We start from the raw sequence: 11,005 nt of genomic DNA on the forward strand, positions 1-11,005 counted from the left end.
CACCACCACCACCACCACCACCACCACCACCACCACCACCACCACCACCAGGGACTCAATCCCCTCATGCATGGTTTTCTAAAGGCCAAAGTCAGACTGGTATCACACCATGGCACTTAGTGGTAGGCAGAAGGTAATATATACGCTACCATGCTACCTCAGGCCCACAACAGAAAAGGGAGTGAAAGGGAAAGGGGAGGTAAGTCACTTACCTGAGCTGCCTAAGGTTGCTCAAATGAGGGTGCTTTTCTTTAATTAGCTCCCACAGCCGGCCCGGAGTGGCAACCACAATCTCTGGCTGGCGGTTTAGCATCCTCTGCTGTTTCTGCGCAGACATTCCACCAACCAAAATAGCAGTTTTAATTCCTACGGTACACAAAATAGAAAAGACCCTGTTATTCAGTTGGCTGCATATTTTCTGCCACGAATGACACAGGTGCCCCCAGATTAGCAGAGGCAGTCCATCACCAGGACAGCTCTCCTCTTTTTTTGGGGGGGTCGCTAAAAGAGTGGGCCTGGCCTGACCCTTAGTGCCACTCCTAGAAGGCACGTTAAGTCTTCTATAATCTGGGCCTTGCCTACTTCCCCAACCTTTCTTTCTACTCCCTCCCCTTTATCAACAGCAGAAGAGCTGGATTTGAACCCAGGCATGTTTACATCCAAAGTTCCAGGAAAACTGAGCAATAGGGCACCACAATGCTGGGAATGAGGTCACTCTGCAGCTGTGACACACTTCCCAAGAGAGCCCTGCCCATCCCCCTCAATTAGAATTAATGCCTCTAATGCCTACTGTCTGTTCTGTTCTCTGGTGGAGGACTTCTCAAGGTATCCAATGTGGAAAGAAAATACAGGATCATGTAGGCAAACTGCTTAGCAAAGTGCCTGGCACACAGTAGGAGCTTGGTAAGTAACTGTTGCTTTTATTATAAAGTTAAAATTCTCACGGTGCAGCCCTTCCCGAAAGGAACTCCCTGAGAGAATAAGTTCTAGTGCCCTAAGGCAGAGGTTGGCAAACATTTTCTTAAAGGGTCAACAGTAAGCATTTTGGCCTTGTGAGCTAAATCTGTCACAACTACTAACTTTACTTCATTCTACCTTAGTAGTGCAAAAGCAACCATAGATACTATGTAAACAAATGGGTGTGGCTGCACTTTATTTACAAAAAGAGGTACTTTGCCAACCCCTGCCTTAAGCATCCACCATATCCAACAAATTGACTAATTTCCTATGCATCTGAGTGGCATTGGCTATGCATTATCCTTGGGAGAATTGAGACAGTGTCACTCAAACAATTTTCTGTAAGACTTAGTTCTCTGGCAGATCGAGAGAGATTTCCCCCAAAAGGGTAGGAGCCATAGCTTGTTCACCTTTGCCACCCCAGCATCTAGGATCCTCTCAGTAAGTATTTATTGAACGGAATTAAAACCTCACCTGTAAACTTGGCCACAGCATCAATGTGTTGCTTGACCTGGACAGCGAGCTCCCTAGTGGGAGTCAGAACCAGACCAAGCAGAGGGCGCTTTGGATGTGCTTTACAGGTGGCGATTTTGCCACCCAACTCTTGCTTCCACCTTCCAGTCTCCTCTTCATCAAGCTTTTCCTCTTTGTCTTCATCCTGTTCGGGGATGGCCTTCTCCCTGATCAGAGAAGAAGGCCCTTCACCAGCATCATCATCACAGAAGGGCAGCACCTGGTCTGAGAGAGCAGCTCCAGTCTTGACCTTGCTAGGTGGTGTTGCAGCCTTCACTTCAGCTTCACTGGGCAGGACTTCACCCTCAATTCCAATCTCATCGGGCAAAACTCCAGACTCAGTTCCAGCCTCGGTTCTGGTCTCACCAGGTAATGCTCCTTTGTTACTTGGAGCTGGAGTAGGCTTCTTCTTCACCCGCCACTGCAGTATTGCATGGATCATTGGAATGGCAAAGGCAAGAGTTTTTCCGCTTCCTTAGAAGTAAAACAAAAAACAGAAACAGTGTGAATCAATAAATACACAGTTTTTGTCTGGGCTTCTTTCTTTTACACAGAATAAGGGACCCTGATAGACACGTGCTACCCTGAACAACCCAAAGCTCCTCCACTCAGCACAGGTTGCCCAATAGCAAGCACTGCAACCAGAGGATATCAGTAATTAAAAGCCTGAGAAAAAGTCTAGCAGACTAGCACTGAGGCCTGAGGTCACCAATGTGAACTACACACAAAGTCCAAGCACTGAAACTCTAAACAGACAGGTTTTGTGTGTTTTGTCGTTGTTTTGAAGAAACACCACCACATTAGGGTATGGGGAATGGAAATCTATATACAGTTTCCTAAGACGTTTGCTGCAGAAGATGGCAGTAGAAGACAATTTTCTTAGTTTTTCAGAAAACTTAAAATTAGTACACTTTTATCTATGCTTGAACATTTTCAAACCGGTCTTTGAATGTATATGAAGCCCAAATTCCTATCTTCTGGGTGGTTAATACAAACAAACAAGACAGCTCAAGTTGAGAATTTAAAGTAGTTCCAAAGTTATAATGCCCCCAGCAAAAGCAAATAAATTATCTCTGGAGGAAGAAACCTTTATTATAGGCCTCAAAGAATTCTCACAAGGGGCACCTGGGTAGCTCAGTCGATTGAGCGTCCAACTCTTGGTTTCAGCCTGGGTCATGGGTTTGAGCCCCAAGTCAGGCTCTGCGCTCAGAACAGGGTCAGCTCAAGGGGTTCTCCCTCTCCCTCTGCTTCTCCCCCAACTTGATCCTCTCACTCTCTCAAATAAATAAAATCTTAAAAAAAAAAACTATTTAAAAAATGCTCACAAATTATTTTCAAAGGAAAACGAGCAGCTCTCAGTAAAAAAATAACCCATAAGAAAACAAGGCACCGTAAGCAAGAATTGTAACAAAAAAAAGAGAGCAAACAGCCCCTTAACACTTTAGATAAACAGCACTTTTCATCAGAAACCATCAAAGCTAGAAGACTGTATTACATCTTTATTTGAAGACCTGAAAAAAAATCCGACAACCTACAACTCTCTTAGCAAATATTCCTTTCAAAAAAATGCAAAGTAAAGACGTTTAGGCACACAAAAGCTGAATAATTTATCATCAGCAAACCTGAACTACAAGAAGTACTAAAGGGAGTCTTCCATGCAGAAGATGCTACTGGATGAAATTCTGGATCTGTACAAAGGAAGAGTACCAGAAACAGTAATGGTAACATAGATAAATATGAAAGATTTCTTTTTCTTATTTAAACATATTAAGTTTAAACTTAAAATTATTAAACATAAAAATGTATTTTGGATTTCTAACACATATAAAGTGTAAAACAAAAAGCACAATGTAAAGGAGAAAGGGAAATAGAGTCTTGTAAGATTCTTGTACTATATAAAAAATAGTATGTTATTACTTGAAGATAGTCTATGACATATTAAAGATATACACTATGAACCCAAAAGCAACCACTTAAACAACAGTTACAGCTAATAAGATCAATAAAGGATATGAAATGCCATTAAAAAATAATCAGTCCAAAAGAAGTTAAAGAGTACAGCAAATAGCAAAATAACAGATTACAACTTAACCATTATCAAAATCACATGAAATGTAAAAGATCTCAATAAAAGACAGATAGTCACAATGATTAAACAGCAAGACCCAACACATGCTCTCTACAAGAATGCCATTTTAGTTTTTTTTCTTACAAGTCTCAGTTTAATACAAAGCATATGATAAAGGATAGAGATGAAAAGCCAGATGAAGAGGTACATAAGGCAAGGTCTGGAAGGGTTCCAAGGGCTTCTGTCTCCGTGGAACTGGGGGTGCACCACCCTTCCAGAACAAGGAAGGGTTCACCAACTTAGAAGCTCCAAGAAACCCACTTTAAATACAATGACGTCAATAGATTAAAAGTACAAGTATGAGGGGCACCTGGCTAGCTCAGTTGATAAGAGCATGTGACTCTTGATCTTGGGGTTGTAAATTTAAGCCCCACACTAGGTGTAGAGATTACTTAAAAAAAAAAAAATCTTTAAAAAAATACAAGTATGCAAACACACCATGCTAACATTAATCAAAATATAAAGCTAGAAAGGTACATTAATATCTGATTGAGAAGATTTTAGAAAAAACAATACGCTGGGGATAAAGGGGGCCATTTCATAATGAAAGGAATAAATTCATTTAGAGGATATAACATTCCTAAACATTTACACACCTAAATATAACAGAGCTTCAAAACACAGGGAACTGCAAAAAAAACCTACCAGTCAAGAAAAAATAAGTGACACAAATATTTCTAATACATTAAAGCAATTAAATCTGTAGTTAAAATCCATCCTACAAAGTAAAGTGCAGGCACAGATGAAGTCTACCAAATATTTAAGGAAGAAAAAAATACCAATTCTATACAAACTCCTTCAGAAAACTCAAGAGAATACTTCAAAAGTCATTCCAAGGCTTGCATTACTCTGATTCCAAAACCAAAGATATTACTAGAAACCTATAAGCCAATATCCCATGAACAGAAATTCAAAAATTATCAACAAAATTTCAGCAAATCCAATCCAATATATAAATGGAATTACACTGTGACCAAATTTGGCTTACCCCAGGAATGTAAGTTTAGTTTAGCATTTGAAAATCAGTGTAATTCACCATTATCAACAGACTCAAAATGAAAAACCACTTACCTTAATAAACGCAGAAAGAGCATTTCAAAAAACCACCATTCCTGATAAAAATGTTCAGCAAACTAGGAAATGAAGAGAATTTTCTCAATCCAATAAAGGACCATCTATGAAAAACCTAGACCTAACATCATACTTCATGATGAAAGACTGAATACTGTCCTCCAAAGATCAGGAACAAAACAATGGTGCCCACTCTACCACTTCAATTCAAAACTGTACTGGAGATTTTATTGCGGTAAGACAAAAATAAACAAAAGACATCTAGACTGGATAACTATAGAAAACCTGATGTAATCTTCAAGAAACTATTTGATGGAGGGGGCGCGTGGATGGCTCGATTTTGGTGTGGGTCATAATCTCAGGGTGGTGAGATCAAGACCTGTGTTGGGCTCTATGCTCAGCACAAAGTCAGCTTGGAATTCTCGCTTTCCCTCTGTCCCTCCCCCTGCTCACTCTCTCTCTAAAATAAATGAATAAAATCTAAAAGATGGTACCAAGTTGGTACCAAGTTGCAGGCCACAAGGTCGATATACATAGTCATCATATTTCCATTTCTTAACAACAATCTGAAATAGAAAAATTTAAGTTGCCATTAACAATAGCATCAAAACTATGAAATATTTAAGGACAAATCTAATCACAGATGTGCATAGACTAAAAACTACAAAACACTGCTAAAAAATTAAAGACCTAAAAAAATGGAGATATACTACATTCATGGGAAGATTCTATATTGTCCAGATGTCATTTGTCCTCAGTTTGCTTTATAATCAATGCAATCTCAATCCAAATACCAGCTGGCTTTTTGTAGAAACTGACAAGTTGAGTTTAAAATTCAAATGGAAATGCAAAGGGCCTAGAACAGCCAAAAGAACTTTTAAAAGGAACAAAGAGGACTTATACTACCTGATTTAAAACTTGTTCTAAAGTTGCTGTATCCAAGATAGTGAAGTGTTTTTGTTTTTTTTTATTTATTTGACAGAGACAGACACAGCAAGAGAGGGAACACAAGCAGGGGGACTGGGAGAGGGAGAAGCAGGCTTCCCGCCAAGCAGGGAGCCCGATGTGGGGCTCGATCCCAGGACCATGGGATCACGACCCGAACCGAAGGCAGTCGCCCAACTGACCTGAGCCACCCAGGCACCCTGATAGTGAAGTTTTGATGTAAAAAGAAAGACAAGTAGATCAATGGGGGCGGGGGGGGGGGGAAGACTCCAGAAACAGACCCACACCTAGAGAGTCACTAATTTTCAAAAGATGCAAAGGCAAAACTCAGTGGAGGAAGGATAGTTTTTCAACAAACGGTGCTGGATATCCACATGCAGGGTTGAAAAAGGAACTCTGACCCACACTTCTCACTGTAAACAAAAGTTAATCCAAGAAAGATCACAAACTGAAACATACAACCAAAAACTAGTAACACTTCTAGAAGAAAACACTGGAGAAAATCTTTGTGATCTTGGGTTAGGCAAAGGATTTGTAGATAAGCACATTTGTAAATCAGGAAAGTGATCATTTGATCTTCATCAAAATAAAGAACTTCTGATCTTTCGAAAGACACTGTAAAGAGAATGAAAAGACAAGCCACAGACTGGGAGGAAAAAAATCATAAACCAAGTGTCTGATAAAGGGGCTATATCCAGAATATATAATGAATTCAGTAGTAGGAAAACAACTACCCAATTAAAAAATGGGCAAGAGAATTGAAAAGATACCACCAAAGAATATACAAATAGGCACTTGAAATCAGATGCTCAATGAGTCACTAGGGGGATAGCAATTAAAGCCACAAGGAAACCATGCTAAAATTATTAAAGTCTAAAATGAAATTAAAGACTGAACACACCAAGTATTGGCAGGGACAGAGACCAATTTAAACTCTAACTGGGTGGGTATGTAAGAGGTATAATCACTTTGGAAAACTAAAAGGTTACTTTTACCTTAAGACCTAGCTATTCCACACGTATTTATCCAACAGAAATTAAAGCATATACCCATACAAAGACTAACACACAAATATTTATGATAGTTGTGGCTTTTTTAAGATTTTATTGATTTATTTATTTAGGAGGGAGGGGGTGGGAGGGAGGGGAGAGAGTGGGAGAAAGCGAGGGAGGGAGGGGGGAAGGGGGGGAGAGAGAGAGAAAGAGCTCCAGTGGGAGACAGCATGCGCACACAAGGGGGAGGGAAAGGAAAAGGGAGAGAGACTCTTAAGCAGACTCCATGCTGAGCGGGGAACCAGACATGGGGATAAATCTCAGGACCCTGAGATTATGATCTGAGCTAAACCCAAGAGTTAGAGGCTTAAATGACTGAGCCACCAGGTGCCCCTATAGATAGTTTTATTTGTATAGCCAAAAACTATAGAGAACAAAAACATTCACCAACAGATGGATAAACAAATTGTGCTATATCCATACACTGGAATATTACTCATCAATAAAAAGGAATGAACTATTGGTACTTGCAATAACACAGTTGAATCTCAAAGCAGCTGAGTGAAAGAGCCAAACACCCACCCCCTCTCAAAAGTACATAGTGTATGATGCCGTTACATAAAATTCTAGAAAATGCAAATTAATCCAAAGTGATAGAAAGCATATTAGAGGTTACCCTGGGGATGAACAAGGAGCGGGGGCCCAGGAGAGATTTCAAAAGGGGCCCAAAGCATCTCTGCGGGGTGATGGAAATATTCATTAACTGTATGGGCAGCAATTGGTCCACAGTCCCGAAAATCTTTGTGAATCTTGGACCTGCAGATTCACAGCATTCCACAGGGATAGCCTGACAGGAGCTGTGGTATGAATCCAAATGTCAGGCTCTAGCCACAGTGGCTCATATAACCTTGCCTCTGCTTCCAGAAACCCATTTCCAGGCCTTTGCACAAACCAAAGCAATGTAGCAGAATGCTTAATAGCACACAGACCTAGTCTAGCATCTAGGCACTACTACTTTTCAGCTGTGGTTTTATGATACTGTCTTCTGTGAGGCTGTTTCCTCATCAGTAAGATGAGAATAATGCAACCTATCTCAGGGTGATTTTGAGAACTGAGTTCATCAGTATGAGGTACTTAACACAGTGCATGATACATTTTAAATGCTAAAGAAATGTTCTAACTTTCTATTATTACTTCCATTCCCCTGAGGCTTCCTCACTTTTCCACGTGACTCTTCTATAGGACCTCACCCATACTTTGCTGACCACCCTTTCCAGAAACCCAAGGCACAAAGTGTCTAGATGGTCTAGTTCTATACCATACAACATAACAGTCACTCGCCATGTATGGATGGCTACTGAGCACTTAAAATGTGGTTATTCTAAATTGAGGTGCTGGAAATTCAAAATACACGTCAGATTTTGAAAACTTAGTATAAAAATAAGAAAGTAAAATATCTCAAAGATTTTACCTTAATTACATACTAAAATTTTTATAAATTGATTAAATACATTGTTAAAATTAACTTTTACCTGTCCTTTTTACCTTTTTAAAATATGGCTCCTAGAAAATTTAAAATCCCTATGTGGCTCACATTATATATGTATTTCTATCAGTTACTGCTGATCTAGTTGGATTCTAGTACCAGGCAGTACAAGCACCTCCCTCCAATCAGTAACTTAAACTACTGAGGTTGTCAACTCACTGACCTGTCATTGCTTCGCAAAGTCTTAAGATGGCCCGGGGAATAAGGGAACTTTAAAAATGCCTAGTCCCAACAGTCACCTCATGCCAAATCTATGTACAAAATCCACCTAATGGTTACACGCTCAAATCCTTCCAATAATGATAAACTCACCAATTCCCAAAGCAGCCCTTTTATCTTTGGACAACTCTTGAGAATTAAGACACTCATTCCTTATACTGATGAAGATCTACCTCTCCAGAGGGCCGATCTTAGTCCTACTTTACCCCTCTGAGCCATTTAGGAACTCTGAAGAATAGGAAAAAACTACCATTTGCAAATCACTTGCAGTGTACTGCGTAAACTTTACTGTAGCACTTACATTTACTTTACTGTAGCACTTACATCTAACCCACAAAGCAATAAAAAAAAGGGGGGGTAGTAGGTACGGGTGTTATCTCCATTTTATAATAGGACCTATAGGGGGTCAGAGAGATAAAGCGACCTGTCCAGGGTACCAATCAGAAAGTGGCAGATTTCAACCCAGAGCTGGCTGACTTCTAAACACCTTCACTCAACACTGCTTTTGTGATTATATCCCCAAATTCCCTTCTCCCCAAGCCATCCAACCTGTTAGCAGCCACAAGGTCAACCCAAAAGCAATCTTACCCTGGCCAGCTAAGGATGCCCTTACCTGTCTCAGCAGCCCCAAGGATGTCCAGTTTGTCACGGATGGCAGGTGTCAAGGTCAGAGCTTGGATTGGTGTGGGTGCAGAGAAGCCTAGAAAGCTGAGTGCTCGGAGAACTGGCTTGGGTACAAATAGATCTTTCCAAGCTGTTACATCTGCCTTCTGGTCATGCATTTCAGGCATCCATGTCTTTGCTTTTTTGGGCACCTTTGGAGTAGTACCCTGGGATGGCTCCAAGTTTTTTTTCCCTTTCTTTTTTTTCTTTTTTGGAACAGTCGGGGCTGAGCTTTCTGATACCATCTTCTCTACCTGTGGATCAGGACAAACCGTGTCATCTCCCTGGGGCTCTGGCTCAGCATCTTTGACTTCAAACTCTTTCTGGACACTGATTCCTTCAGTTTCCATGTCTTTATTCTTCTTGAACTTCATCTTTTTCTTTGAGGAGCTGGACTCTCCTTCTTCCTTTCCGGAAACAGCTTGCGCCTTTCTCTTCTTGGGCTCCTCCTTTGAGAAGAGACTGGAGGAATTCTTGGCAGGGGAGACCAACCGGTAATCTGTCAGTTCCTCAAAGCACACCAAGTCATCCATCTGTCCATCTGCAAACATATTTGGGTCAATCTCCACCTGCTTCCACTTTCCCACAACTCTGATTCCCTTTGTCTGGAATTTGCCATAGCTTGGTGGCTTTGGCCTTGATTTTGTCTCCTTCAACTTCATGGTTGCTGAAAAGAAAAGGAGAGAAGTGTTCCATTAGGTTGGCACCTGAAGAGCGTGGGGTTCTGAGGCAACAATATTTTCTAAGCAGCCTACAGAGTATCAGGCCCTGCAAAGAAGCGAGGACACAGAGAAGATCAAAGAGGAGAAGAAATAAGCCAACAGAGTAGGCAGCTTGCCTGGAACAGAGGGTACACGGGAGATGGAGGAGCACAGACACACGAGCTAGATCTGGTTTGGATTCCAGACCCAATACTTACTGCTTCTGTGTCCCCGGACAGTGGTGTTTAATCCTCCCCGAACCTCAGTGCTCTCACCTTTTAAATAGGGGAGAGGGACCCAATAATACCTAAGTCACAAAATATTTTAGGCAAAAATTAAAATTATGTAAAGCATGAGGTTCTAAAGAAGCCTGCCACACCCAAGTCATTTTGAGGAGGAGTTTTTTTGGGGGGGGGGGGGGGGCAGGACATCAGCTTTATTGTAAGGGCTCAAGCCTTGCCCCAAGAAGGCAAATGCCTATTTCCACCATTCTGGCCTTTGCCCATCCAGCTTTTTCGTTATATTTTAAGTGATTTAAAACACATTTCAACAGAGGCCGCTTGAGTGACACTCCATCCACGGTCTCCCTTTCCAGAAAGACCAAGAAAAATCACAGGTCCTGGAGGGAAGCACAAAGGTAAACCATAGTTCAAATCCGGACGGGCTCCGGGTCTGTGGCGGACGTCTCAATCTCTGTGAAGCTCAGTCTCCTCGCCTGTAAAATGGGGATGATGAAGGATCTGCCTCAGGGGGTCGTTACAGCGACACAAAAAGGTGACGCACGTCAGAACCCGCGGGGCATGGCGCCTGGCCGGCTCAGCACGTCAGCGCGCAGGAAGGCTTCACCCACCGCCCCAGCTCCGCCACGACCGCACACCTCCCGGCTTCCACCACGGCGGGGGTGGTCAGGCACGGGGGACGAAGGCCCCGGCCCCGCGCCTAGCCTCAGGCACAACGGGCGTTCGACGCGGAGAGGCCGACGCCACCGGGCCTGGGCGCCCACACCAGGGGCCGCCACGCGGGGCCAGCGGCCGCCCTCACTGGACCCGAGAATTCAGGCCAGTGCCCTGGATAGGCCCACCACGCGAGCCCCGGGGGCCGTCCGCAACCCTGCTCGGGCTCCGGTACTCACCGCGTGGAAACGCCGTCGCGGCTCCCTCACACGCCGGCCAACCGCGGCGCACACCTCCCCCTTGCTCCCTCAGCTGCAGCGCCGACCGCAGTTCCGGGGCGGGGCTTGCACTCACGCACGCGCGCGACCTGCGACAGG

General features: G+C 42.7%; 1 protein-coding gene across 7 annotated transcripts in view; it reads right to left on the reverse strand.

Annotated features, from left to right (window-relative positions):
• The window catches only part of DDX24 (DEAD-box helicase 24), a 34,267-nt gene extending 23,282 nt beyond the window's left edge, over positions 1-10,985 (reverse strand). For 5 of the 7 annotated variants that reach the window (XR_012379149.1, XR_012379150.1, XR_012379148.1 and 2 more), the window contains exons 1-4: positions 10,868-10,984; positions 8,985-9,701; positions 1,432-1,944; positions 213-366 (exon numbers count right to left, since the gene is read on the reverse strand). Coding sequence is in view for 2 of the 7 variants with exons in the window: in XM_025869424.2 (XP_025725209.1) it covers positions 213-366; positions 1,432-1,944; positions 8,985-9,696 (1,379 nt within the window). In the remaining 5 variants the exon portion in view is untranslated. Of the gene's footprint in view, positions 1-212; positions 367-1,431; positions 1,945-8,984; positions 9,702-9,953; positions 10,043-10,867 lie in introns of all 7 variants that reach the window. The other 2 variants (XM_073895835.1, XR_012379151.1) reach the window with 2 other exon arrangements.
• Between the last annotated feature and the right edge of the window lie 20 nt (positions 10,986-11,005).

The sequence above is a fragment of the Callorhinus ursinus genome, unplaced genomic scaffold (assembly GCF_003265705.2).
Source record: "Callorhinus ursinus isolate GAN/ISIS: 27379988/994484 unplaced genomic scaffold, GSC_fseal_2.0 scaffold8, whole genome shotgun sequence".
Classification (NCBI taxonomy): domain Eukaryota; kingdom Metazoa; phylum Chordata; class Mammalia; order Carnivora; family Otariidae; genus Callorhinus; species Callorhinus ursinus.